Here is a 23,872-nt window from a genome sequence, read left to right on the forward strand (position 1 = left end):
TCTCCATCATCACATCCCTGGAGGGATGCTGCCGCAGCACCCTAGAATTGGGATTCCAAGCAGCTCCCAGAGCACTAGCAATGGGAGGCAGCAAGCATTTCCCTGATGCTGTGCTAAGCCTGGGCATGGCCAAATTCTCCTAGTCTTGACCATCCTCTGTGACATCCCCACCTCCCTCCCCTAAAGCAGCCGCATGCTCTGCATTTTGCTGCCCGGCTGCTCCCACCCCTGTCTGCGCTGGGATTTATTGCCCCCCACTCAGGTTTTATGGTTTTATTCCCTTTCCATTCATCTTCCCATGACCAGAGCCCTTTTTTCCCCACAGCATTGCATCGCCACCACCTCCCCTTGTTAATTCCAGTTGTCCCCACGCACTCCTGCCACACTTGGTTTAGTTCTTCACCCAGGTTCATGGAAGTGAACCCGCAAACAAGGCTGCAGCGAGTCCCCTCTGCAAAGGTTTCTGTGGGTGATGCTGGGTAGAATCGGGCCGACCATCCCCTTCTGATGCTCGGGGAAGCCGCTCGACCGAGGCCCAGGAGATGCCCCTCTCCAGCGGGGCGCTACCAGGATGCTCCAAGCAGGAGGTGACGTCCCAGTGGGGGGGACACGAGGAGAAGGGCTGAGACGCGGAGGAGCTCTCCTGCGAGAAGCATGTTCGGGAGGAGGGAGGGGGCTGCAGGTTGACCTTCCCATTCCCTAACTCCCCCTCTGCCCATCGCTAGCCCATGGGTGCCCCCCTCCGCCCCCTGCCCGCCCCTAGTCCATGGGTGCCCCCCCCCGCCCTCTCCTCCTCCCGCAACTCCAGCGCCGAGGAAGTCGAGCCGGAGGCAGTGCTGAGCCGGATATGCAGCGACTCCCCGCATCCCTCCTTGTGAGTATCCCTCGCTCCTCTTGATGCCTTCGGAGGAGACGGATGGACGGACGGACGGGCAGTCAGAGGTGGACTAGTTTCTCCTATTTGCAAAGCTAGGGTGGAGGGGAACCTCTTCCAATATCCCTTTCCCCATCCTCTGTCTAGATCTCCTCTTCCCCTCCTCCTCTCCGGCCACAATATTCTCAAAAAAAAAAGGGGGGGGGAGGTAGGGGATGGGGGGGCGGAACCTGCTGGCAGGTAGAAGGAACCGGGAAATGCAACCCCATTTGGAATCCCGCAGAGACTAGGACTCAGGAAAAAAAAAATCCCCCCCAAAATACCCACTTTCCCCAGGAGAGACGGAGGGAGGGCGGAGGGGCGGGTTGCTCTGCCGCACCGGGAGACCCGTTCCTCCCGCAGCCGAGCCACCCGCTCCCATCCCGGCATGGGACAGAGAGGAGAAGGCCCCGACAGTCAGACCGACAGACAGACAGGCGAGCAGGGAGGGCTGCGGGTGGCTGCAGCGCAGTCGGGCTGGCAACTCCCCCGCAGCCCCCCGGCGCCTCCCAAGTGTTTCTTTCTGCTTTTATTTGTCTCCTTTCTCTAAAAAAAAAAAAAAAAAATCCCTACTGGTGACTCGGGCTCGGGTCACGCAGGACAGCGGGCAGCGGAGGGGGAGGATCTGGAAGAGAGGGAGGGATGGTCCTGCCGCTGCCCGCGTCTCTGCCCTCGCCGCGGGGCCGGGGCCGGCGGCAGCTCCGCGCCGAGGCGGCGGCGTCGTGGTCCCCGGGTGTAGCGGTGCTCCCTCCTCCCCCTCCTGCCTGCCCTACTCTCCTCCCTCTCTCCTCTCTGCCCACTCCCTCACTCCTCTCCCCGCTCTCTCCTCTGTCTCCCGGTCCCTCTCTCTCTCCTGCCTTCCCCCCACGTCTATCCTTTTCTGCTCCTTCCCCCCTTTTTCTTCTCCCTCCCCATCACCTGGCCTTTCCATCCCCTCACCCCCATTTTTCACGGGGGTGCTTTCGCTTTGCCAGGGCAGAGCGCGGTGACGCCGCGGCAGCCACCACGGAGAGGACACAGGACCCCCCGCTGGGCCCGCCATGCCCCTTTGAGGGGGTGGCCTGGACCCCGAGACCCCCCCAGGGTCCCCCACAGGGCTGCTTCGCCTGCATCGCCAAGCCCCCAGCTCTCCGGCAAGCTTCGCCCGTCCTGTCTCCTTCTTCTGCCGTTTATCTCATGGAGAGCAAGAGCTGCAAAGGGGACAGCCTGCGGCCGGCGGTCCCGTGCAAGCACTCGGTGGAGAAGAAGACGATGACCAACCCTACCACCGTCATCGAAATCTACCCTGACACCACCGAGGTGAACGACTACTATCTCTGGTCCATCTTCAACTTTGTATACCTCAACTTCTGCTGCCTTGGCTTCATCGCCTTGGCCTATTCATTGAAAGTGAGTACTGAGCACAAGGCACGGGGTAAGGGGTGACCGGAGAGGGGGGAAGCGTTTGGGGGTTGCGCCTGATGTGAAACACATCTTTGCTACCCAAATGAGAGGTTGCAGCCAATGGGGACGGGGATGGGAAGAGCCAAGGTGTGTTTTGGAGCCTGGGATGTTACTTCAGGTGGGTAAGAGGCGCTTTGACTTGCTCCAAGTACCCTCAGAGGCTCCTCTGTACCACAGCAGCAGCGTGACAGGCAGGCAACACAGGGCTGGCTTGGCTTGTGCTGCACCCACAGACACAGTGGCACTAGGTCATTTCTTCGGGATCCTGACTGTTAGAGATCATCAAGATAGGACCCAGCAGCACTGGATGGTCAGGCAGAAGCAGTAAGAAGCAGCTGATCAGGATCAGCCATCGCCTGGCAAGTTGCAGGGGGGAAGCAGCTGACAAGGTCCAGGGCAATCCTGCCTGTTTCTTTCTTGCCCTCCCCCTAATTAAAACACCGGAGCTGCTGGCCAGCTTTCCCCACCCCAAGCCCTGTAAATCCCAGAGCGAGCCCTGACGACCTGCCAGCATCATGGGAATGAGGAGGTGGAAGAGAGTGCAGGGGGCTTCCCACAGCATTGGGGCCGGGGGAATACAGAGCCGTGTTGTTGGAGAGCGTGATGGCGTGGAGCACAGCCCATGATGGGGATGGGACCAGGTTATTATTCCTGGAAGCTGCAGGGGAGAGCAACTCGGCAGGGATGGTGCCCGGCAAACAGGCAGCCCCTTGGCAGCTGCCAGGAGTGAGGGGTTTGGGCTGCCCTCCCCTTCCCTGCCTGCCAGATGCAAAACTAACTGAATGTATGTGCAGAGAGCCCGGGGCGGCTGGGTGGCCTGGAGAGAAGCTAGCTGATTTGTTTTGGCAGGCAGCATTTAGAGGAAGGCCAGGCGCAGACGGGCTTCGTCACAGAAGCAGATCAATTAACCCCATCCAGCTCCCCTGAGCTGGACTGCAAGCACCCAGCACTGCAAGGAGGCTGCTCCCAACCCTGTCAGGGTCTCCGTCAGAAAGGCTTGGGGACCTGTGTCCTGGGCTCACTCAGCACCAGCACTATGGTGCCTGCCTCAGTTTCCCCTTGCCCAAAATGGGAGATGAGCACCCATCCACTGCCCATGCAGGAGGCATCACTGCTGCCTGGGTGAGGCATTTAATAACCTAAATCATGCCAGGGCGAAGCATCACCAAAAGCAGGATTGACCAAAGGGCAAATCCAGTCAGTAGCAGCCTAACACAAGCAGGTGGAGGGAGTCCCTTAACACTTCCCTCTCCTTTAGCCAGCAAGGGAAGAAACTCATTTCCTCCTTATTTTTTAAGCCTTTTCTCATCCGTATTTGCCTTTAATGATGGACATCTTTCACGTAGAAGAGGCTACAAATGAGCATCTGGGTAGATGTGGTCCGTTGCCACTGCAGCAGTGGGGCAGGAGAGCTCGAGGTCAAGGCTGACCCTTCCCCAGGAGACAGGACAAAGCAGGGTCTGCCACCTGTAAAGTTTTTAGAGGCTGGACCCTTCACTATCCCTGACATGGGGTAGAAGGAAGGTCAAAGCCCAGAAGTAACCCAAGGCCTGCAACAGAGCAGAGGTGTGGGCCCAGCATCTGTCTGCAAAGATCTAGAGGACAGAAACTCCATCATGAAAAAAAAAAGCAGTAGTGAAGGAAGGTGAAAAGGCAAATTTGCTCCAAATTAGGGAAAGGAAAATAGAAGATGGCTGTCGAAAATGAGCCTTGGCTTTTGGACTGAGGGAGCAGTAGCTGGTCAGATGTAACCACGGTACCCAAAAAGAGGTAATGCTGACCGGGTAGAAATAACTCTGCTCTGATCTTGGAGATCCCCAGTGGCTGTGACTCTGTGGCAAGGGGAAAATAGAAACAAAATGTTCCTCAGAGGCAGAGGACAGAGCAAGCAAGTGACTAAAGGGATGCTGAGTGCTCTCACGAGCTGCTGTTGGGATGGGCAATGAGAGGCAATGGGGATGGGTGATAAGAGGCAACAAGGACACTGGGGCAGTAGCAGGTCTGTTGTGGGGAAGATTGATGTTCAGAAAGGCAGAATACTCACTCACAGCTACTGCAGAGACCTTCACAACATCTTAGCCTGGCTGGATGTCAGGGTTATTTCTCCTGAAGCATGTTTTCATCTCTTTTACCGTCAATAATGTTTCTCCCAGGAAGTTCAGAAAAAGTAGGAGCAAAAAATGCCCTAAGGACAGATGTCCCTTTAAACAGACTTCTCTTGTTCCTCTGCAATTAAATGTAAGGACAGTTGAGCAGTAGATACTTAAGTCCCACCCTTTCTAGGATGTCTGTGCTCTGAAGAGACTGACTAATGTGCTGCAGGAGTGAGAAGAGTGGAGTGGCACCTTCCTCTTCCTGAGCCCAGCAGAGCCCCTCAGCCAGTGGAGCAAAGGTTTCCTGGCTGAAGGACCATCAGTGCACTGATGCCATTAAGCGGTTCCTGGGCTACACTTTTTAGATTTCCTTTAAATAACTGAAACATCTAGCAACCTCAGGAATTCTTGTTTGCATTATCAGAAATAGCATTTTCAGTTCCCTGTCATGAAGGTCATCTGCTTTTGACAGATTCATACTGTTAATAAAGCAGTACATACTTTGTATCCCAAGTCCATGAGATGTTTCAGTATATATCTGAGCACACCCTAGTATTTCCACTGGTTTCAGCAGCATAATGCCCACACTGGAAGCCAGATATATGCTTGGTACACTTGAATATTACTGTAAAGCTATCTCCTTCCCCATGCCCTATTTTATTGGTTTCAGCCACATGTGGGAAAGCAGGCATGTCTGCCTGGCCTTTTGCATGAGAACTAAAGCCTTCTAGATTTCTTTCTGCAGAAAAATGCTATTTCATGGTGATGACCATTTACTAAAAAATGCCAAAAAAACACTACCCCAGCACCAAAGAATTTATGAAGAAAGAAACACATGAAGTCAGGTGAGGGCAGAGACTGTGACATCCAAGCCAAGTCCTCTGTGTGACAGACATCCCAGCCAAGCACTCTGAACAAGAGTGTGACTGCCTGCCTCATCTTCATTTACACCAATAGCAGGCCAGATCCTCAGCAGCCACAGCTTGCTGGGCTGTAATGGTGTCACACCAACTCATGTATCCCTCCAGGGGACATTTCTAGCACCTTAGGCTTCTCAAGGTCAGCCTCACAGAGTGCAAGCAAGGCACTCACATCTAACTGTGGGGGGGGGGGAGGGGGGGGTGCTGGGGAAGAAGAGATCAACAGCAGGACCAGGGAAGTTAGAAACCCTAAAGTAACCTTAACCCCAGCTCAGCACAGATGTGATGATCACTCCAACAGCTACACTTTTTGGATTCAGTTGGTTTTGATCAGAAGCAAATGTCATGGCCTGATATTCAGCAGCTCCCTCCCTCCCTCCCTCCTTCCCAGCTCCAAGCAGTAATGAATGATGCATCAGTGCCTGGTGGCAGAAGATCTCACTTCAGTCATTAGAAGGTCTGTCTCTGGAGACTGCTGGGGTGAGCCAAGTCCTTCTCAGTACCCATTATGCCATGAGGCGGTAGATCAGAGGAGCTGGGGTCTGAGATGAGCTGTGGTACAGATGCTTCTCTGTGGCTGTATAGAGATGAAGATGCCAAGAAGCCCTGCTGGCTTTTTAAGCCCCACCAGCAGCCCACAATGTTGCTTGCAGAATTTTCCTGTCCCTTGAGGTCACCAAAATATGTCAAGCTCTCTTGCCAGCTTTCTGCCCAGCCCTTAGCACACAGCTCTTGGCACGACTATTTGCCTTCCCCTCTTGCCACTTGTTGATCTTTCCTGTTTCGAGTGGAAGCAGACCAGCACAAATCCCTAGCTATTTATTAACCCTGAGAAGCAGAGAAGCTGCCCCACCCAACCTCTCAGGCAGCCTCTCAGCCTGCTTTTCGGGAGGAGCAGGAGTTTATGGAGGTGGGTGAAATGCTGGGGTGACAGTCCCGTGATGCCAGTGCCGGTGTGGTGGAGGTATGTGGGCTGGAGAGCTCTTGAGCAATTCACAGAGCAAATAAATCCAAGGATCCCCTCCAGAGCTCCTTATGTGTAGGGACACAGAGCTCTGCATAGAAATGGGTTTACTGACAACAAGCTGTGGACTGCCAGGCTGCCTTAAATACAGCCTCATTAGACTCGTTATCAACAAACCATTGGTCTTCTGCAAGCTGAGGCAGCACTTTTTACTAGAGCAGCAAGTTTCCGGCTCCTAAAAATGAGAGGGTCCAAGCCCCAGGGCAGAGAGAAGGGAGGTGACTGCTGGGGAAGGGTATGTAGCAACCAAGAGCAGCAGTTGGAGAGGAAGCAGAAGGCAAAACCCCAAGGGAAGAAAGGGCAGAGGATGGTGATCAGGGGAGGAGAGAAAGAACCCTCCGGCACTGGCACGCTGGAGGTATGGGAGGACGTGGTAAAATGGAGATGCTGGAGGACAAGGTGAGCAGCAGGGAGGTGACAGTCAACCATGGATGAATGGAAAGGCCATCACTGCCTTTTGCCCGTGGGAGAGGAGAGGAGAAAGGTTTGCACATTACAGCACAAAAGCTGTATTTGTTTCATGTGAGGACAGGCATGGAAGAAGAAAACTGTATAACTTGTCAACCTGTATCAGAGGTGAGCCCTGCCTTGTCCAGGGTGGGATCTCCAAAGAGGCCACCACACAGAGCTTTGGGGTGCCCAGGGAAACCCCATAGTCAGCAGAAGTAATTATCCTCACACACCAGTCATCTCAGTGCAAAGCAGGGCCAAAAATCCCCATCTAATTTTAGGCAAGATGAGGTTAAAGTGATGATAAGAGTCTGTGACTAAGGAAACACACAACCCGGGTCTGGGGTGAGGGTTCAGTCTGTGACCTTGAGGACCTGTCCCTGACCATGCCTCATCTCATTGGCTATGGAAGGAAGCAGCTTCCAGGGCTCCCAGAAGCTTGTGCACCAGCTGTCAGCACATTATGATGATGGTGGCCACAGGAGCATGAAAATAGGAAAAGCTGAGGCTAGGCTATGATAAAGACACCAGCATCTCCTTAAGGACAAAGCAGGGAAGGAGCTGAAACACTTGTCTGCTCTCTGGGAGAGCTCCTCCATAGCCCAGCTCAGTTACCACAGCAGGACTTTAAAGGGAGACATCTGGAAGCACCTGAGGGTGCAAGGCCATGCAAAAGGAGATGATGATGCCCTGGAGAGATGTGGGAGGCTGAAGCTGTGAGTGGTTTGTAAGGAGAAACTCCTTTTCATTGCACTTGTGTGCCACAGGGGCCCTTGCACTTGTCTGGCAGTTAGAGGCTCTGCTGCAGTATAAATTATAATGGACAATCAGGGATGATTTGCATGAGGGAGACCATTGAAGCTGTAGGTGCACAGGAAAGTACTAATGGAGGAGGGGAAGGGGACCAAGGACTCAGTGAGGATGGAGATTCCAGACAGCCAAGGCCAGAACAGCCAGAGAACACCCAGGGTAGAGGTAGGGAAGGGAAAGAGCAGGGGGCTGCTGGAGGTGGGGAATGCAGGCAGAACTCCATGTTGGTAGGAGTGGGTAGATGGAACCATCTGGAGGTGCAGGGAGAGGAGGCCATTGGGTGCCCTTAGGTAGGAGTCAAAGGCAGCCATCCTACCATTGTTTGGGCCCAAAAAACCAAAAAGAGAAGAGTTGGAAGGGACAAAAAAAGGAACTGTGAGGAAATGGTGGCATGGGGGAGAGGGCAGCCCCAGGCACCCCTCACTACAGACGCTTAGCAGCAGCAGCAAGACTGGAGCAGGGCCAAAGGGAGAGCCACAGGAAAGTCAAGAAGAGGTGCTGCTGAAGTGTGTTGTTAAAGCACTGGTCCCAAGTGTGAGCTGGTGGGAGGTGGGAGACACTACTGGGAGAGGCTGCTTGGAGCACTGGGAGAAGGCTGGGCATGGAAATTAGGGCACCCCAGGGACAGGGGGAACATGAGACAAGGAGTAGGAGAGAGCTCCTGGGGCCAAGAAGAACCGGCCCCACAAAGCTAAAACGGCTTGGCTACAGGAGGGTTGCAGAGCTCAGTGTGCCGGCCATGCCGGTCTGCTGGAGAAACCTCTGTCTGCCTGGTAAACGCTGATGGCAAACACTGCCTCACCTGTGGCAGAGAGCAAATTCTCCCAGCAGTGGCTGGGTTACAGCGGAGGAAGGGGCAAAAGGCATTTGCTCCATGTAGGTTTTGCCTGAGGCAGCCCCATCGCTGGGAAGAAGGAAGTGTGTGAGAGCTTCAAAGAGTCTGATGGGAGCAGCAGGCAGGATTTCTGGCCTGAATCCAGCACCCCTGGGGCTCTGGTTGCAAGGACCTCTTGCTTCTCACCAGTGGATGAGAAGGTGCCAGATGCCTGGCGCTGCTGAGTCCAGGCGATTCTGGGAGGATGCTAAACTTACTGAATAATTTCAGATGTGAGTCATCCCGGACATTCAGCTGACACAAAAAGGCATGTGGGCTCCCATAATGCCGGCTTGCTGCCTTCCCAGAGATCATCTCCACTGCTGAGAACTCCAGCAGACCATGCCACAGAGCCACATGCAGTTTTGTGACTGTCCCCTCTTTTGATCCCAGAAGGATACTAAGCTGAGCACTCAGCAGTGAAATGATGGGTGGCTGGCACCAGCTCCAGCTGCAGGCTCCCAGGAGTGGGGCACATCAGAGGCTGAGGGCATTGCACCATAAGATTTAATATGAGAATGAAAACAGAGCTCTCATTCTTGCCCATGTGCCTGCCAGCACCACGTCCTGTGGGCCTCGTGCCAACGGCAGCCTCCCTGCCCACAGTCCGGGATTAATGAAGATCAGGAGTTGCCTTTGCAGAGAGGTCCTCACTGGTGCGACAGAAGAGAGGAACATTTCTTGAGGGTCTGAGAGGTGGTTTTGGAGGCCCCGTGAATCAGCATCATTCCAGGGGAATGAGGGGTTCAGCAACCCTTTCCTATATCCAGCAGCTTGCAGAAGGCTTTCAGGACAGTCCCATGCGTAAGCACTGCAGGAAGAAGAGAGAAAAAGTCTGTAAGACGTGGTCTGAATCCATCACAGAGTCTTTTCAGAAAGCTCCTGATCGATAAAAGCCTTTTAATATTCCTTGGTATGACTCTGGTGCTGGTTTTTGCATCTTGCCACCAACATCTAGTGTCCAACTGGCAGTGCCCAGAAGGGCTTTCACTGCCGGGAGCAAGACAGGCTGTGAAGGGCACACAGCCCCCACCCAAGAGCGAGCAGTGGGGCAGGCCCTGCCAGACCCTGGGCTTGGATATGGAAAAGGGATGAGGGGTCAAGTCTCCTGGTTCTTTTGTCCTTGAGGCTCCAGCTGCCTGAGTCTGCTGAGTGCTGGCTGAAGGGGCAGCTTGGGGACAGGGACACATCCCTGCTAGGAAGAGATGGAGCCTGGCACCTCATCTGCTGGGATCAAACTGCAGAGCTGCTACTGGTAGACAGTGCCATCAGCTGCCTGGCTGTGCCATCCACTGCGTCATAGTGCCATCCCTGCCTGCTAGTGGCATTGCTGCCTGGCTGTGCCATCTGCTGCCTTGCAATGCCATCGTGTCCATATAGTGCCATGCGCTGCCTGGTAATGCCATCACTACCTGGCAGTGCCATCTGCTGCCTTGCAGTGCCATCTGCTGCCCGGCAGTGTCATCTGCTTCCTGGTAATGCCGTCGCTGTCTGCCAGTGGCATCACTGCCTGGCAGTGCCATGCACTGTCTGGCAGCCTGGAGGAGGTGGGACAGGCCACTGACATGGACCTGTGCAATCATTGCCATGCACTGCAGAGCTGTCCCAAGGCAAGCCCATGAAAGTCCCAGCCTGCAGGATATTGAAGGGAGCAGACCGTGCTGTCAGAATAGAGACGCTACACAAGCCTCATAAGACCTGCAAAAGGAAAGGAACTCATTAACCCAGGACTACTTAATATGCTGGAGGCTCGTGCGCAACCCTGAAGCTGCAGTAGGATGCCGTGCCAGGCTTCACCTGCTCAGCCCCTCAGTGCAGATGGAGGCACAGGGATGCACACTGGAACAACAGCCAGTCTCCTCACTTGTGGGTTGGGTGAGCCAAAGCCTGGTGCCGCAGGGCCAGGGGGTTAGAGCACAGCAGGCACTGTGCTTTAGTGGCCAGTGTGCCTGGGATGCACAACGGCATCTCAGTTCCCCTGTGGACCCTCAGGCTCAAAATTATACTGACGCACTCTGGGGACCACAGGGACCTGGTTTGCCTGCTTGGTAACAGCAGTGGGTCACTCTTCCAGGTCTTCTCCGCTCCCAGAAATTTCCAGCCCAGAGTACTTGGCTTCACAAGCTCAATCCATAGTAGAGGTAGAGTGCAAACCTCACCACAGGGTGTTTTATGGCACCCCAAATACAAAGAGGCACAGCCCAGCCCTCACCTGCTCTACATATAACCATGTACAGGTGCACTGGGTTTGCATTTAGCCAACAAGTTATATCTTTCATACATAATACAATTACTTTATTTAATTATTTTTTGTCTCAGGTCCGGGATAAGAAACTCCTCAATGACTTAAATGGAGCAGTTGAAGATGCCAAGACAGCCCGGCTTTTTAACATCACCAGCTCAGCCCTTGCCACCTTCTGTATCATCCTTATCTTCATCTTCCTGCGATACCCTCTCACTGACTACTAGAGTGAGGCCAACAGCAGCGGCCGCCGCCAAAATGCCTCTATGCCAGAAGTGTCTGCAGTTGTTTCTTGTAGCAAGGACACGCAAAAAAACCCCACTACACCTTGATTGCAAAAAAAGAAAGAAAAAAAAGTACGTAAATAAAAGTTATATTAGTTTATCAACTGAGCATACCCTTCCTGCCCCAAAATGGTAACGTGAACTGCTATAGGAAAGGGTTTCACTCTTGCACATGTACAGGGACAAAAATAGACTAAGAAATATTTATTTTATGGCCAACAAGCTGTGTGAAAAGAGTGTGGAAAGCCCAGAGCAACACACGTCTAGTGGCAGACAGCTGAGCTCTGTGAGCAGGGGAATCCTGTGAAGCTGGAGACACATGCAGTGATGGATGGGGACCAAGGCAGGGCTGTCTCATAACATATCAGGTGTGTTCAGACCTCCCCACCATCCCCCAGCTTAAGGGGATTTCTTTTCCTTTTATTCTCTTGAATTTCATCCACTGGTTCAAACAACTCCCAACCCTGGAGAGCTGAGGGTGTTAGGAAATTCATGCTGGGGAGCTCCAAAGCCTCTAGAGAAGCCCCAAAGTGTTAAAGGGCAGGTTTCTCCTTGGGATCTCCCAGCAGTGCTGAGAAGGAGGGCACCTCCTGGAGAATTCACCTAAGCCACCTAAGTGGAGTGCTACTGTATTTCTGTGAACAGTCAATAAAGAGATACCTCTGATATGTGATGCTGATGGGTTAATTCCTTCCTTATGAGGGCTGGGCTCGTGGTCTCTATGGGCCGGCAAGAGAAAATGCTAATGTCACCAGCAGCTGCTTGGGAGAGATTTAAAGCAGGAGTGAGGGATGCTGCTGCAGGTCAGGGCCACATGCAGCCATGAAGGAGAGTGCAGATCCAGATTTGAGAGCAGACATCTTAGTGACTCCTGTGGTGGAAGATCAATGGCAAGCAGACAAAGGCAGCCAAGTGGGCAGGTCGCCCCTCTCCTGCTTGGACCAACGTTGAAGATAGAAATAAATCGCCACAGTCTGAACATGCTGCTACTGCAGCACTTCCCAGGGTCATTACCAAGAGCCAGATTCAGAGATGAAGTGCATTTGCCACTGAACGAGGCAGGAGCTCAGAGCCCTTTCTGATAGCTGCCGGAGGCTGCCTGTGGGGCTGCAAATCAACATGCCCTGATTTGAAAACACCACAAATAAATGGCTAGACCAGGACTAAAATACAGCTTTTCAGCCCCTCTGACCCTTCAAGTCATCTCATATGCCACAGCTGCCTCATCTTTTTCCAGCTGCAAGATGACCTCATGCCAAGGGGCACCAGTCACTGCCATGGAACTGGGAAAAGGCAACGCCACCCACCTTTGCACCCACCAGGAAAGCGAAGATGAAGCAAGAGAGAGGCAGAGTAGACAGGCTGTCATGGGACACTTCATCATCTGCTGAGTGCATGGTTATATCAGGCTGTCTCTGGGCTGTGCTCAGTGAGGGATGTGCCATAGCGAGGTGTGGGGGCAGACCATGAGGATGTTTCCCTGAAAGCCTCATGAGATGTCACCTCCTTCCCTCTCAGGTCCCCCCACCTTAATCCCAGCCTGGCCTTCATTTATGGGAGGACTTATGAGCAGAAAGACCTGCAGTCCTGCCTGCTCCACACTCGCTGGAGGGTATTTCCACACCAGAGCAGATCAAGGGGTTGTTTTGCAAAAAAGTACATGTTGCCCTGGAAGTATCTCAGCCATGAACTGCTCTATGATCATTCATCCAGAGGTCAAGACTCTTCCCAACCTCTCTTGCATGCTTCTCGCTCCCTTCCCTGAAGCAAGACCTGAGCAGTCATAGCCATCAGCATTTCCATCCTGGCATACCTAGAGGCTGTATCCAGTCCTTGTCTCAGGCAGAGTAACGAGGTGTCCTGCCATGATGGCAATGCCTCCAAAGAGGGTACAGACAAAATTACTCATGTTGCAGCCTGGGGGATAACTCAGACAGAGCGACCATGCACGCAGTACCAGGGGCTCAAAGCCAAAGGCTTAGATCACTGTGGAACCAATGTCCCTGGCACCTCTTGGAATAAGGAGTGTGCTCCTTTCTATGAGCTGGGACTCGCTGGAGCCATGTTGCAAATGCTTTTGCACTCAGAGACCCTCGCCCAACTCTATGAAACCTTGTGGGGACAACACCACTGTTCCCATCTCCCGTGCTACACAGGAGAGAGCTGCCCTGCTTGGCATGCAGGCACGAGGCTGCTCAGATTAAGGCAGAGCTGATACAAAACTGGAAGTGACCCAAAGCCAGCCTTTTCTACATTTAACAAGTGTGACAAATGAGCTACTATCATCCCTTCCCCTGATGGACCACCTTATCTGCGGGAATATGGATGCTGGTTTAATGAACCAGGGGGAATATTGAACTGACTCTGCAGCATTTTTGCATGTATAAACCATCAGGGATGGAGGGGGAGGGCTAATATTATTAATCATCATATTTATTATTTGTTGCCATGTTGTAGGAGGTGAAATCACTGTGCTGTGGCAGGTTGTAGGTCCACCTGGACCTGCCTCAAACAAGAACAGAGCAGCAGAAAAGGATGCAGTAACCCTGTGGCTGGAGGAAGGGATGACTGACCCCAGGCAGATGCTCAGCTCCACCACAGTCCTCACCTCGGCTTCATCTGCAGCTCAGGGCTGGGGGGCAGCAAAGCCCCTGCACTTTGCCTTCCTCTCTCTTAGTGTCCCCCCCCTTCATTTTAATGGACTCCTCCAAACTCACAGCAGGAGGAAAGCACCCCCAAAATGGGGAAAATGAGAGGGACACATACATTTTTCCAAGCTTGCTTAGCAGAAAAAAAAAAAGTAATTTATTCATGCAAGAGTGTTCCAAGTACAGCAGCATCAAGGTATTCAGCATTCATTTCATCTTGTCAGTGTCACGGAACCCCAAACTGAGACAGCAAAACTGCGTTCCCATATACTGTCAGGCAAGTACATCCCAGATTGCACCAACTGTGCTGTTAAGTGAAAGAAAGAACTTTTTTTTTTCATTTTGAGGGAACAAGGGAAAGAAAAGCAGCAGCCAAATCCGACAGGTCCTCTAATTGCTTTTCCTTTTTTTAATTTTGCAAGAAAATTCTGGAAGTTCAGGTTTTGCCAAGGCTGACACCCGCCGCAGCAGAAGGCAGGCTTTCAAGAGTTGCTTCTCTGCCTTTTCACTTCTGCCACTCACAACGTCGCACCACGCTCTCCAAATCGCACCTTTTTTTGGCTGCGAAGCCGCAGCCTCTGTTGCATTCAGCGGCGGGAAGGAAAACTGAGAGGAGGGGGTGGAAGAGCGGAACAGCCGAACGCAGCTTGAGAAGCATCTTTTCATATGGGGAAGAACTGACGGTCACGTTGCCATATAGAGATTCAATTGTATTCCTGCGGGAAACTGAGCCTGACAGCTTGATGAGGATTGCTTTTTGCTCTTTCTTTAGCTCGAGGGGAGATATGGGGAAGGAGGGGAGCCATTGTTCCCTTTTAGGTGACATTGTACAGTTCTGCCTAAAACACTACCGCTGTTTTTTGCCCCTGGTAGCTGAAAAGTGTTTGGGATGAGACTGGAGAAAGGTCACCGAGTCTGGTGAGGGGCACCCAGCATTTCCTGGGGAGGAAATGCTGCGGGACGGGGCTCGTTCAGGCCGGCGATGAAATGGCTTCGCGGGTACCCTGATGGCAGGCCCAGCACCTAGGAGGAGGTCACGGAGGCAGAGAGGGGGACGTCCCAGCCAAGCTGGAGCTGCCCTGCTGCGGGAGGCAGGCAGAGGGCCCCCTCACACCGCTCCACCGCAGCCGGCAGCGCACCGCCCATCTCCGCGGCCTCGGGGCGGGCCAGGAGGCTCCGGGCCCTCGCCCCTTGGAGGGAGCAGAGGTCCATCCACGCTCCTCGGGGACTCCCCGCCCCAAGCCTCACCCCCGGAGAGTTGCGAGTCCCTACACAGGGCAAGCGCTGGCTTGTGCAAGGAGCAGTTGTGGGGTGAGGGTGGCTCCTGCGCCCTAAAACCAGCCAGGAGCGGGTCCCCAGTCTCCCGCAGGGATGTGCCCCTTCGTGCCAGCCGGGGCGCGTGCGTCAGGCGAGGTCCCGGGCGCTGTTACACATTCACCCTCCACGCTGGCAGGGGAAGGTGGCTGGGGGCCAAGCAGCGCGTGTGAGCAAAGCCCGCGGCGCTTACGCAAGGCTCAGAGCTCACCCGCGCCTCTGCCCCGGCTGCCACGCACGGCTCAGTGATGACGCTCCTGCGCAAATGCCACTGAACCAGTTTGCAGACAAGAGCACCTCGAATCCCGGCTGGGGAGAACTGGTTTGGGTTTCGTTGGTAAACGCGACCCCACAACTCCCCTTTATCTACGGGCTGGCAGTAATAAACATGGTGAGATAGAGCTAATTCAGGTAAGGACCTCCTGGCCTCCTGGCATCTGCGAGTTCCCTTGTCAGGGGTGAGCTGCCAGGCATGAAGGCAAAGCATGGTGAGTCAGGGCCAGAGCAGCCTTCAGCCTGGATACCCAAATTAACAGAGAGAGAGAGATGCAAATGGCAACCCCTATTCTTCTTCATGGTGTGTAAGCCACCAGCAAAAGCTGACACTGAGCTGTGGCATCATAACCCTGCTGCCCAGGCATTTCATGGGCCGGGAGGCAGAGTCACATGTCCAGCAAGTAGCAGCTCTCACCTCCCTTTCCAGCCACGTGCTGCTGTACTGGGTGACCTTACCAAAGCTCTCTCATCTCTGTTTTCCCCTCCAGCACTGTCTCATGGCTTGATATCTTCTCAGAGGAGGAACTGCAGCCCTGCTTAGCGCCACCAGGTTCTGGGACCTTGGCACTGTGGGCATCCTGTGACTGGTGCAATTGCAGCAGTCAGGTATGGTTGGCAGATACAGGGGAACAGCAGGGCGCTGATGGAGCTGCCCCTTCCCTCCTCTCCATCCCCAGATATGCGCGGCAGGTTGGACAGTGAGGAGTGCCTGGCTCTGCAGGCAGACCGCGGCCCTGCCGGTGGGAGGAGGGGGAGGCACAGATGGCAGCAGATGCTCTCATCAGTGAAAATGATTGAAGCAAAACAAAAAAAACCTAGCAACTGGTGAGCAGCCTAACAAAAACCAGCACAAGAGTAGAGAAAAAGGGTCTGGACCTGACAGACCCATTCACAGAGCCTAGCTCTGTGCTGCCTGCTGGCCCAGGGTAATGTTTTTCTCATCCCCAATTCACATACAGAGAAGAAAGCACTTGTCTGAGAGCACTGGGCAGAGATTATTTTTTAAGACTTGAATATACTAAAACAAAACCATTTGGTGTCTCTCTTCATTCCCTTTCCCTGTCCTCTCTCTTATCCCCCTCCCACTGCCTCCAGAGAAGTGAATATGACCCTGGACAGCTTCTAGGCACACCTAAGCCACTCGCCTACCATCACTGCCCAGAGCAAACCCAAGTGTGTGCCAACACAGCACGCCGTTTCGGCACTGGGGGCGAAGGAGCAGGTACACTTCCTGCACCTGAGCACAGTTACTGTAACACCTCCGTGCAGCTCAGCTGACGCTGCCAGCATGGGCTCCTCTGTCAGGATAGATTCGTGCCAGTGCAAAGGTCCTGCTCCTCCACCCCTCCCATCCCCTGACTTTGACCCATTGTGCCAGCACTCAGCAACCTTGCCCCACATTTGGCACATCTCCACGCTACAGCCCAGCTTTTCTGCAACATGTCCAGGGCAGAGGGAATCAGAGGGAATTTATTCAATGTATGATGGGTTATTTTTCCTTTTTCCCTCTGGCAGGAGCGCCTGGCGGCGCAGTGAGAGCCACAGAATGAATGTTTCTGCAGCATGCGCGGAGCTGAATGGCACAGCACGCAGCCCTCCAGCCTGCTACTGCTGCAATTAACTGTGCTGTGGCTGCTTTTGCGAGGTGCACGCGCAGTTCAGCACCCTGCCAGTGCTGAGCCACTTCTACTGGGAAACGGGAGATGGATCCGGGGAAGCCCCCGTGTGAGAAACACACCTGCCTGGTGATGCTGCAAGTGCCTTCTGCCTGCTCAAGCACGTCAGCTTTCTTCACTGAGTGACACCATTTTGGGCTTGGCAGGAGGAAGGTGGCGTGCTGGGATCCACTAGGGATCTGTGCTGGGCTGCATCCTGGCCATGAAGGGAGAAAGCTGGGGAGAACATGGGCAGGTGTGAAAGAGGGGAGCAATGCCCTTCCTAAGGTGGATTGAGAGTTCACCACAGCCAATAGCTTTCTTTACAAAACAGGACAATACAAAGCCTAGCGAGCCCCTTCCTCCAGCATCATGTTGTGCCCCACTCTGGAACACTGCAGTGAAGGTGAGAGGCACTCACATGGCAGAACCAACCACATGTGGTAGAAGCAGAGCCATGTCAGCCCAAAGGTTGACTCTGGTCTCAGCTATCAGCACAGTTTTGAAGTGCCGATGCCCCCTAAAGGGGGGAACAGTGTCCTGTGCCATAGCCAGCCCTGCTGGATGGAGGGTGACTGGAGCCTGGCTCAGCTGGTGCTTTGAGGAACTGCACCTGAACACCAGAATAGGTTAAAAAAAGACTATTCACCCATTTAAAGAAATTGCAGGTTGACAAAACATCTCTCCTTTTTGATGGATAAGAAAGTTGGTTTGGCAGTGATTCCTTTTTCCTAGTTTTAGTTTCCTTCATGATCAGGTTCTGATTTTAATCCCTGCAGGATACAGGAGGATCTGCTGCAGTTTTCTGCACTTGGCCTGCCATGGCAGTTTGGAGGCCTGGAAAACATTTTAGCAAGAACCACTACGTGTACAGGTGTAACTTGCATTTGAAACACATAGATGGGAGCAACCCATCTTTGGATGCACCTGAAATCTGGGAAAGAGGAAAAACCTGAGTGGGGCGAATTATTTTTTAAGGGATTTACCTGAAATTAAGCACTTTCCTTTATCAATAAGCAACTTGCTGCATAATTTTTGCTCAGCTCATAATGGTTGGTGGGGAGGGGGGTGTGATGGCCCTGGGGCTGAGACAATAGATTCACATCTGGTAGATGGAGCTTAGAGACGAGGCTGCTTTGTTCTGTCTGCCTGACCATTACAGCATTACCCTGGCTCTCCCAGCTTAATTTCCCCTGGGGAAAATAGGGATAATAGGGATGGCTGAGCCACCCAGAGCTGACCAGGTGTGCCCACAGCACTGTCCTCGCTCAGGCTGGCTGCCCACTTCAACGTAGCAGTGGGTCCGCACCTGAATGCCAGAATGTCAGGTTGAGTGGGATTGGAATCTAAATAGTGTCAGCTCCCAGCTTTGGGGAGGCAGGTGAGGTTTTGCAAGCCTCAGCCACCGCCTGCTCCTGGTCCCTGTGATCCCGGGAGCAGTTTAACGGCAGTGAATCATTTGTTTTGGTTTCTCCCCACCAGGCGCTTGGCTGCAGCGCCTCGCACAGAAGCAGTGGGCGTGGGAGAGATGCAAGCTCCTGGGCTGGAGCCTCTCCCCGCTGGTCGTGAGAATCAGTGTCCCTCTGGTACCCAGCCCCGCTGAAGCAGCTCCTCCTATTTGCTGGCAATAGGGATTTTGTGTGGGTCAAATCTCCTGTGTTCTCATCACTCAGGGATGCAGCAGGGGGTCCATGGGGTGGCTGAGGAGAGGTTGCCAGGGATGAAGGCTCAAGAGGGAGCTCAGCTTGGTCTGTTGTTAGAATGAACAGTCCAAGGCAGGTGCCTGGCAGTCCCTCAGGACATTCCATCCTCTGTCTCTTTCTCACCATCTCCCCATCCCTTGTCTACTGCAAGCCTGAATCCTTCTCCTATCTCCTTTCCCACACTCCTCCCTTGCACCGTGCCAGGGAGCGATCTACCTGACAGCTGATCTGGGATGCTCATCTGGCAGTGATGTGCCAGGTCTAGGGTTGGAAACATTGATTTTAACTGGGATCTGGAAAGAAACTGTTTAAATCCTCTTCCTTTAGCAGGCTTTGTGAGCTCATGGCTCTCTGCCTAGATAACAGCTTTTACAATGAAGCTTTGGGATTTTCACACTCATTTCTTTCCCCCTCTTTTTTTCTATTTTACCCTTGAAAAGGGGTGTTGGGCAGGGGAGGAAACAGTCTGAAGCTGAAGCAAGAGGTACCTTTCTCAGATTTTCCCCATCTAGGGTGTTTTGCATGGCTGCAAGGAGGGAACTGGGCAGGAAAACCAGCAGGAAAGGCTTCCTTCCAGCCATGTCATGCATGCTCCAGCTCCCACCAGGACCAAGTGCTACAGAGCTGCTAGAGAAGTGAGTGCCCATCCTACCCCAGTATCTTGCCATCAGTTATGGTAACTGGGCTGAAATCCATGCATTTAGCTAGAGTAGCTGGTTTTGTAAAAGTTTCCCTGCTGACAGCTTTGGGTGAGCTGATTTCCTGAGGTAGGAGAAGGGCATGAACTCAACACTGCTTATGCAATGGGGAGAGTAAGACTTTTTAGCATCCAAGGGTTTTATACCTCTGGTGCTTTATGAGAAATGACATTTCTGGGAAAGATTTTGCCGACAGTTACTGTGGGAGCTTGACATTCTTCTTGAACAAGCTGCCGGCCGCACGTCTGGAGAGATGAGAGTTAATTTTAAAACATCCGGCATCTGTATCAGCAGGGAGGAAGGTTCCCTTCATTTCCTAAGCACCAGCAAAACGTAAGCTTCTAAATCCTAATCCCTCTCTAAGCTGGAGCTGCCAGGCCAGGGCCAAGGACAGAGAAAACCCCCTGCTGTGTAGCCAGGACAGTTGCCCAGCTCTTTGGTGAAATCGCAGCGGGATGGGGGTGAGCCCATTCCATCCATCCAGGAGCCGACCTGTGGGTCAGGCTCCTGAACGCACAGCTTTTGGGTCACTCTTTGCCATGCCATTCCCCGAGACCGCGCTGCCTTTACGTCTGTTCTTCCCCAGCTTGGGCGCTCCAGAGCGAGCGAGCCCCGTGGGGCGCTCCGGCGGCCCGCCGCTGCCCCACGCTCAGCACCGCGTATTTGGGGTGCGCAGCGCCGGCGGGCGGGCGAGCCGCGGGCAAGGTGCTGGCAGCCGACAGGGGCGGCTCCATCTGCGGGAGAGCTCCTGGCTCAACCTTACCCGCGCCTGGCAGCCCGGGAAACATCCATGACCCAAAAACACACGGCAGTGCGTCTTTTGTCGGGAGCAGCCGCGGCTCTGGGGGTATCCCCCGGGGATCTCAGCGGCCAGGAGGGTCACCCCCAGAAAACGCTACGGTGCCCAGGCCGCTCTCTACGCGGGGTATCCCGTCTCCCAGACCCTCCGCTCCGCTCCGCGCCCGCGGGGCTGACGTCACCCTGCCCTGCGCCGCCCGCGCTGATTGGCTGCGGGTGACGTCAACGCTGTCTTCCCCCCCCTTATTTTTTTATTTTTTTTTTCCCTTTCCCCCCCCGGCCCCCCCCGCTCCCAAGGCATGACGTCATCGCCGGCGCATTCCCGGCGGCGCGCGGAGCGGCGCGGAGCAGCGCGGAGCAGCGCGGAGCGGGCCCCCCCCCCGCCCGCCGGGGCATGCGGGCCCTGCGGCGCCGGCAGCGGCCGCGCCGGCGGAACGGCCGCGGAGCGGAGCGGGGCGGCCCCGCGCCCGCCGCGCCGGGTCAGTGCGGCCCCTCCCCGCGGGGAGCCCGAGCGGGACGGACGGGTCCGTGCGCCCTGGGGTTGGGGTGAAGGGCGGGCGGGAGGAGCGCGGAGGGGGGGGCGGTGCGGTGCGGTGCTCCCCGCGTGTGCGGAGCGGAGCCGGCATCGCGCCCTGCGGCGGTGGGACAGCATGTACCGACCTATGTACGCGCCTGTGTGTATGCCGAGATACAGGGCTTCGCGTTTGCAGTGGGGGGCTGGAATTATTCCGGTGCGAGGGAAAGTGATGCGTGTGAAGTGCTGGGGCTAGGGAGGGAGCAGCCCCACCGCGGGGAGTGGGGAAGGGGGGGAGCTGGCGATCCGCGGCCGCGCATATCGGGGGCGCTGCGCTTGTTTTCGGAGCGGGGGGGTGGTGGAAATCCCACCCTGCCTTCGCGGTGCGCGCTTGCCGGGCGGCGGTGGTGCAGGTGAGGAGTGGGTTCGGGAAGCGCCGGGGAATACCCGCTGTCCTGCCGCGCCGGGGGTCGCGGATGGAGGGGTTTTCTGGCGGGGCTGAGGGCTGATGTTTGAGGAGCCGGTGTTAACAGCGCTGTGGTTTTTCTGATGATGAAAGAGGTTGGAGTGTCGCCCTGTGTCCTTGGCGTTTAAACGAAGCCGGCATGTGTTCAGCAGCGGGGGTTTTAATGCAACACTTCACTGCTGCGGCTCCAAAGGCGCTGCTCGCGATTAATGAGTTAAGCTGTCCGTTTAAAATAATCCCTTCCACCTCCCCTAATGTGCCTGGACCGACTTATCACCCCCCACCCACTCCCAATTATTACATAGTGATAAATGTTGGTTTATGTGCTGAGTGTTGTTTGTTTTTAGAGATTCCTGGTTATTTCCCTTATTGATAAATAAGTTCCTTCTCCTTCCTGCTCCCCCCTCCCTTTTCTCCTCCCCCAGAATTAAATTCCTGAGCAACAGCAAAAGCTGATGTCAGTGCTTCAGCTTGCATTGGGGGAGCTCTGTGCACAGGTCAGTAATTTGCGGTTTCGTTAGAAGGAAGAACGCGGCGCAGTGCTGTTCTGTTAGGGATATTTGGATTTTTCTAGGCATGGATGCGTTTATCCTTCATATTGCGGTAGTTATCGACAGCTCCCTGGTGGGAGCTGGGCACTGCATAAGCATATGTGGAAGAGACCATCCCTATCCCAAGCAGCTAGCGATGACGAACACATTGGGAATTGTTGCCAGAGGTTCCATTTCCCTCTAATTTGGGGTAATAAGGTAGACCCCCTTCCCCCAGGAAACGGTTGGGATATCCAAGAAGCCTGAACAGGTAGTGCTGAGGATTGTGCCTGTTGGTGCAGGAGCCATGATAACCTTGAAAGCAGCTTGCCCGTGGAGCGGTGTTTAACGCTTGCTTGCATTGTCTCATCCTCCTGCGCTAAGGTGAAGGGCTCAGGGCACGGCTGCCTAAGCGCCCAAACGTCGCTGTGGGAGAGCTTTGTTTTTGGAAGGACTCAGTGCATGGGAATTGGTCTTTATAGGTTTGGCCTTGCCTCTGTGTGCCCCTGCGCTCATGCTGTCGGAGGGCATCCATGTCGGGGGGTCTCTCTCTGCGGAAGAGGTTTGTTGGGGGTTTGGGTCTGGATGGGGATTCCTGCGCTTGATTTGGTTTTGCTTGTAACAGTTCCCAAAACAAAATAAGCTGTAGCCCCAAGAAAACCCTTCTGGCCATAGTGCATTTGGGATTTTATAGAGCCCGCAAGCACCTTGCAGGTGTCTTGTCCACAGTTTTTCCTGGCACAACCACAGTGGCAGAGCCTGGATGTGTAGGACTACCTGAATGGCTGGGACCAGAGTGGACAGGCAGGTGTGTAAGCAGCATAAGGATGCCCAAATGCCTCTTTGCAGTGGCAGTAGGCAGAAATTCCTGCCCTCAGCCCATTGGCAACACAACTGAGAAGTGCAAACCTGAGGCTGGAAGGTTTCCAAGCTGAGATGACAGCAGCTCATACCAAAGTCTTTTAACCCGACAGATTTGCCTCCTGTGGCTTTCAGTTGTCCCTGCCTAGACACAAGGTAAGGAGTAGGGAAGGAAAACCTGGATCTAGCATTGCTGTTTGAAATTTAGCCTCAGCTAAGTTTGGGAGAGCTGAGCAAAATGGCCAGAGTCCTTAGGAGCGTTCTCTTGGGGCACTGCATGGAGTTTATTCTTGCAAATACTGCACCATGTTTGTCTGCAGACTGTGTTTTTGCTGGGTGCCAGGTACCTCGCTGAGAAAGCCACTGAGGAGCCTGCCTTTGGAGAGCTTAAATTCACCTAATATTAAATGCAACATCACTATTACTACCAAAACACCCTCGAGGGCTGGGTAGGACTAAGTAGTGGTGCCTGTCCCATGTTGCCAAATTGGATCTTGGGACATGAGAGAAAACCAGCTTCTCTCCTGTGCAGCCCTATCCTCCCCCAGAAAACCTCCCCAAAGGCTGGAAACCCATTGTGTCTCTGGATTTCTGAAATGACTTCTCTTAGCATGAATATGAGCAAGTCCCCACTCCGTCCCTACTACCCCTTACCTCTGCACCAGCTGCTTTAAGGAATAGGGGGTGTGTTATAGTTGGTTTTCTTCTTTGGATTTGCTTCCTTGCCTTTAAGCAAGGCTGTTCTTAGCGATCAGAGGTTAGTTTCTCTGGTGCACAGCTTGGCTCCCGAAGCCCTGGGCGCAGGCAGGTGCAGAGCATGTTAACGCTGTCAGGAATGGAAGGAGGAAAAGGAGGTGCTCCGGCACTTGGCAGCCTTGATTTATGGTGCAGGCTCATAGGACGCTGCCATCATACTGAAACAGTTCCAGCAAACCGAATCTAGTAGAGAAGGAGGTGACAAATAGAAGGAGCTTGTGGATGCTGACCGCTCTCTCCCAGAGGTTGCGCTGGGAGAGTTTGCAGGCCTTTCTCCCCTCCACCATGTGTTCAGTGGCAGTGTTAAGGGGGGAGATGGTTGCAGGCATGCCTGGGTGCTCACAGTCCCCTAAGCGCAGCCCCTGGGTCTCGCCGCACTCTTTCCCTTGCTGCTATGCAGAGAAGCTCCTGCAGCCAGAGCGGCAATGCAGTCATCCTGTGGGGAAAGCTTCAACGCTCCTCTGCATCCCCATGCCCTCTGGGTTTTAAAACCTGTTTTTCAAGCTTTGCATTTCTTCTCTGAAGATACACCTGTCCCGCCTGATGCCAGTGGGAAGGAGGCACCTGACGTAATTACGGCAGGCTTGGGGAAGGGAGGTG

The 23,872-nt window shown here is 54.1% G+C and overlaps 2 protein-coding genes across 6 annotated transcripts in view; both read left to right on the forward strand.

Moving 5' to 3' along the window:
* Positions 1–377: 377 nt before the first annotated feature.
* On the forward strand, positions 378–11,719 carry IFITM10 (interferon induced transmembrane protein 10). Of its 4 annotated transcripts, none has more exons than XM_064657578.1 (3): positions 378–587; positions 1,888–2,302; positions 10,847–11,719. In XM_064657578.1, the coding sequence occupies exons 1-3, from the start codon at positions 508–510 to the stop codon at positions 10,994–10,996; spliced, it is 645 nt and encodes a 214-aa protein (XP_064513648.1). In that variant the 5' UTR covers positions 378–507; the 3' UTR covers positions 10,997–11,719. The 4 variants fall into 4 exon arrangements, with proteins under 4 accessions (XP_064513648.1, XP_064513647.1, XP_064513649.1 ...); XM_064657577.1 differs by lacking the exon at positions 378–587 and adding an exon at positions 611–874; XM_064657579.1 differs by lacking the exon at positions 378–587 and adding an exon at positions 849–942.
* Positions 11,720–20,497: 8,778 nt separating this feature from the next.
* DUSP8 (dual specificity phosphatase 8) overlaps positions 20,498–23,872 on the forward strand; it is a 46,730-nt gene continuing 43,355 nt past the window's right edge. The window contains exon 1 of one of the 2 annotated variants that reach the window (XM_064657572.1): positions 20,498–20,624. The gene's annotated coding sequence lies outside the window, so the exon portion shown is untranslated. Of the gene's footprint in view, positions 20,670–23,872 lie in introns of both variants that reach the window. The other variant, XM_064657570.1, reaches the window with a different exon arrangement.

The sequence above is a fragment of the Pseudopipra pipra genome, chromosome 6 (genome assembly GCF_036250125.1).
Source record: "Pseudopipra pipra isolate bDixPip1 chromosome 6, bDixPip1.hap1, whole genome shotgun sequence".
In the NCBI taxonomy this organism is placed as follows: Eukaryota; Metazoa; Chordata; class Aves; order Passeriformes; family Pipridae; genus Pseudopipra; species Pseudopipra pipra.

Bases quoted from the DNA above. Each gene is read 5' to 3' on its own strand.
- IFITM10 (XM_064657576.1), top strand. From the start codon at position 1,556: ATGGTCCTGCCGCTGCCCGCGTCTCTGCCCTCGCCGCGGGGCCGGGGC. The intron at 2,303-10,846 runs GTGAGTACTGAG...TTTTTGTCTCAG, and splicing joins CCTTGGCCTATTCATTGAAA to GTCCGGGATAAGAAACTCCT.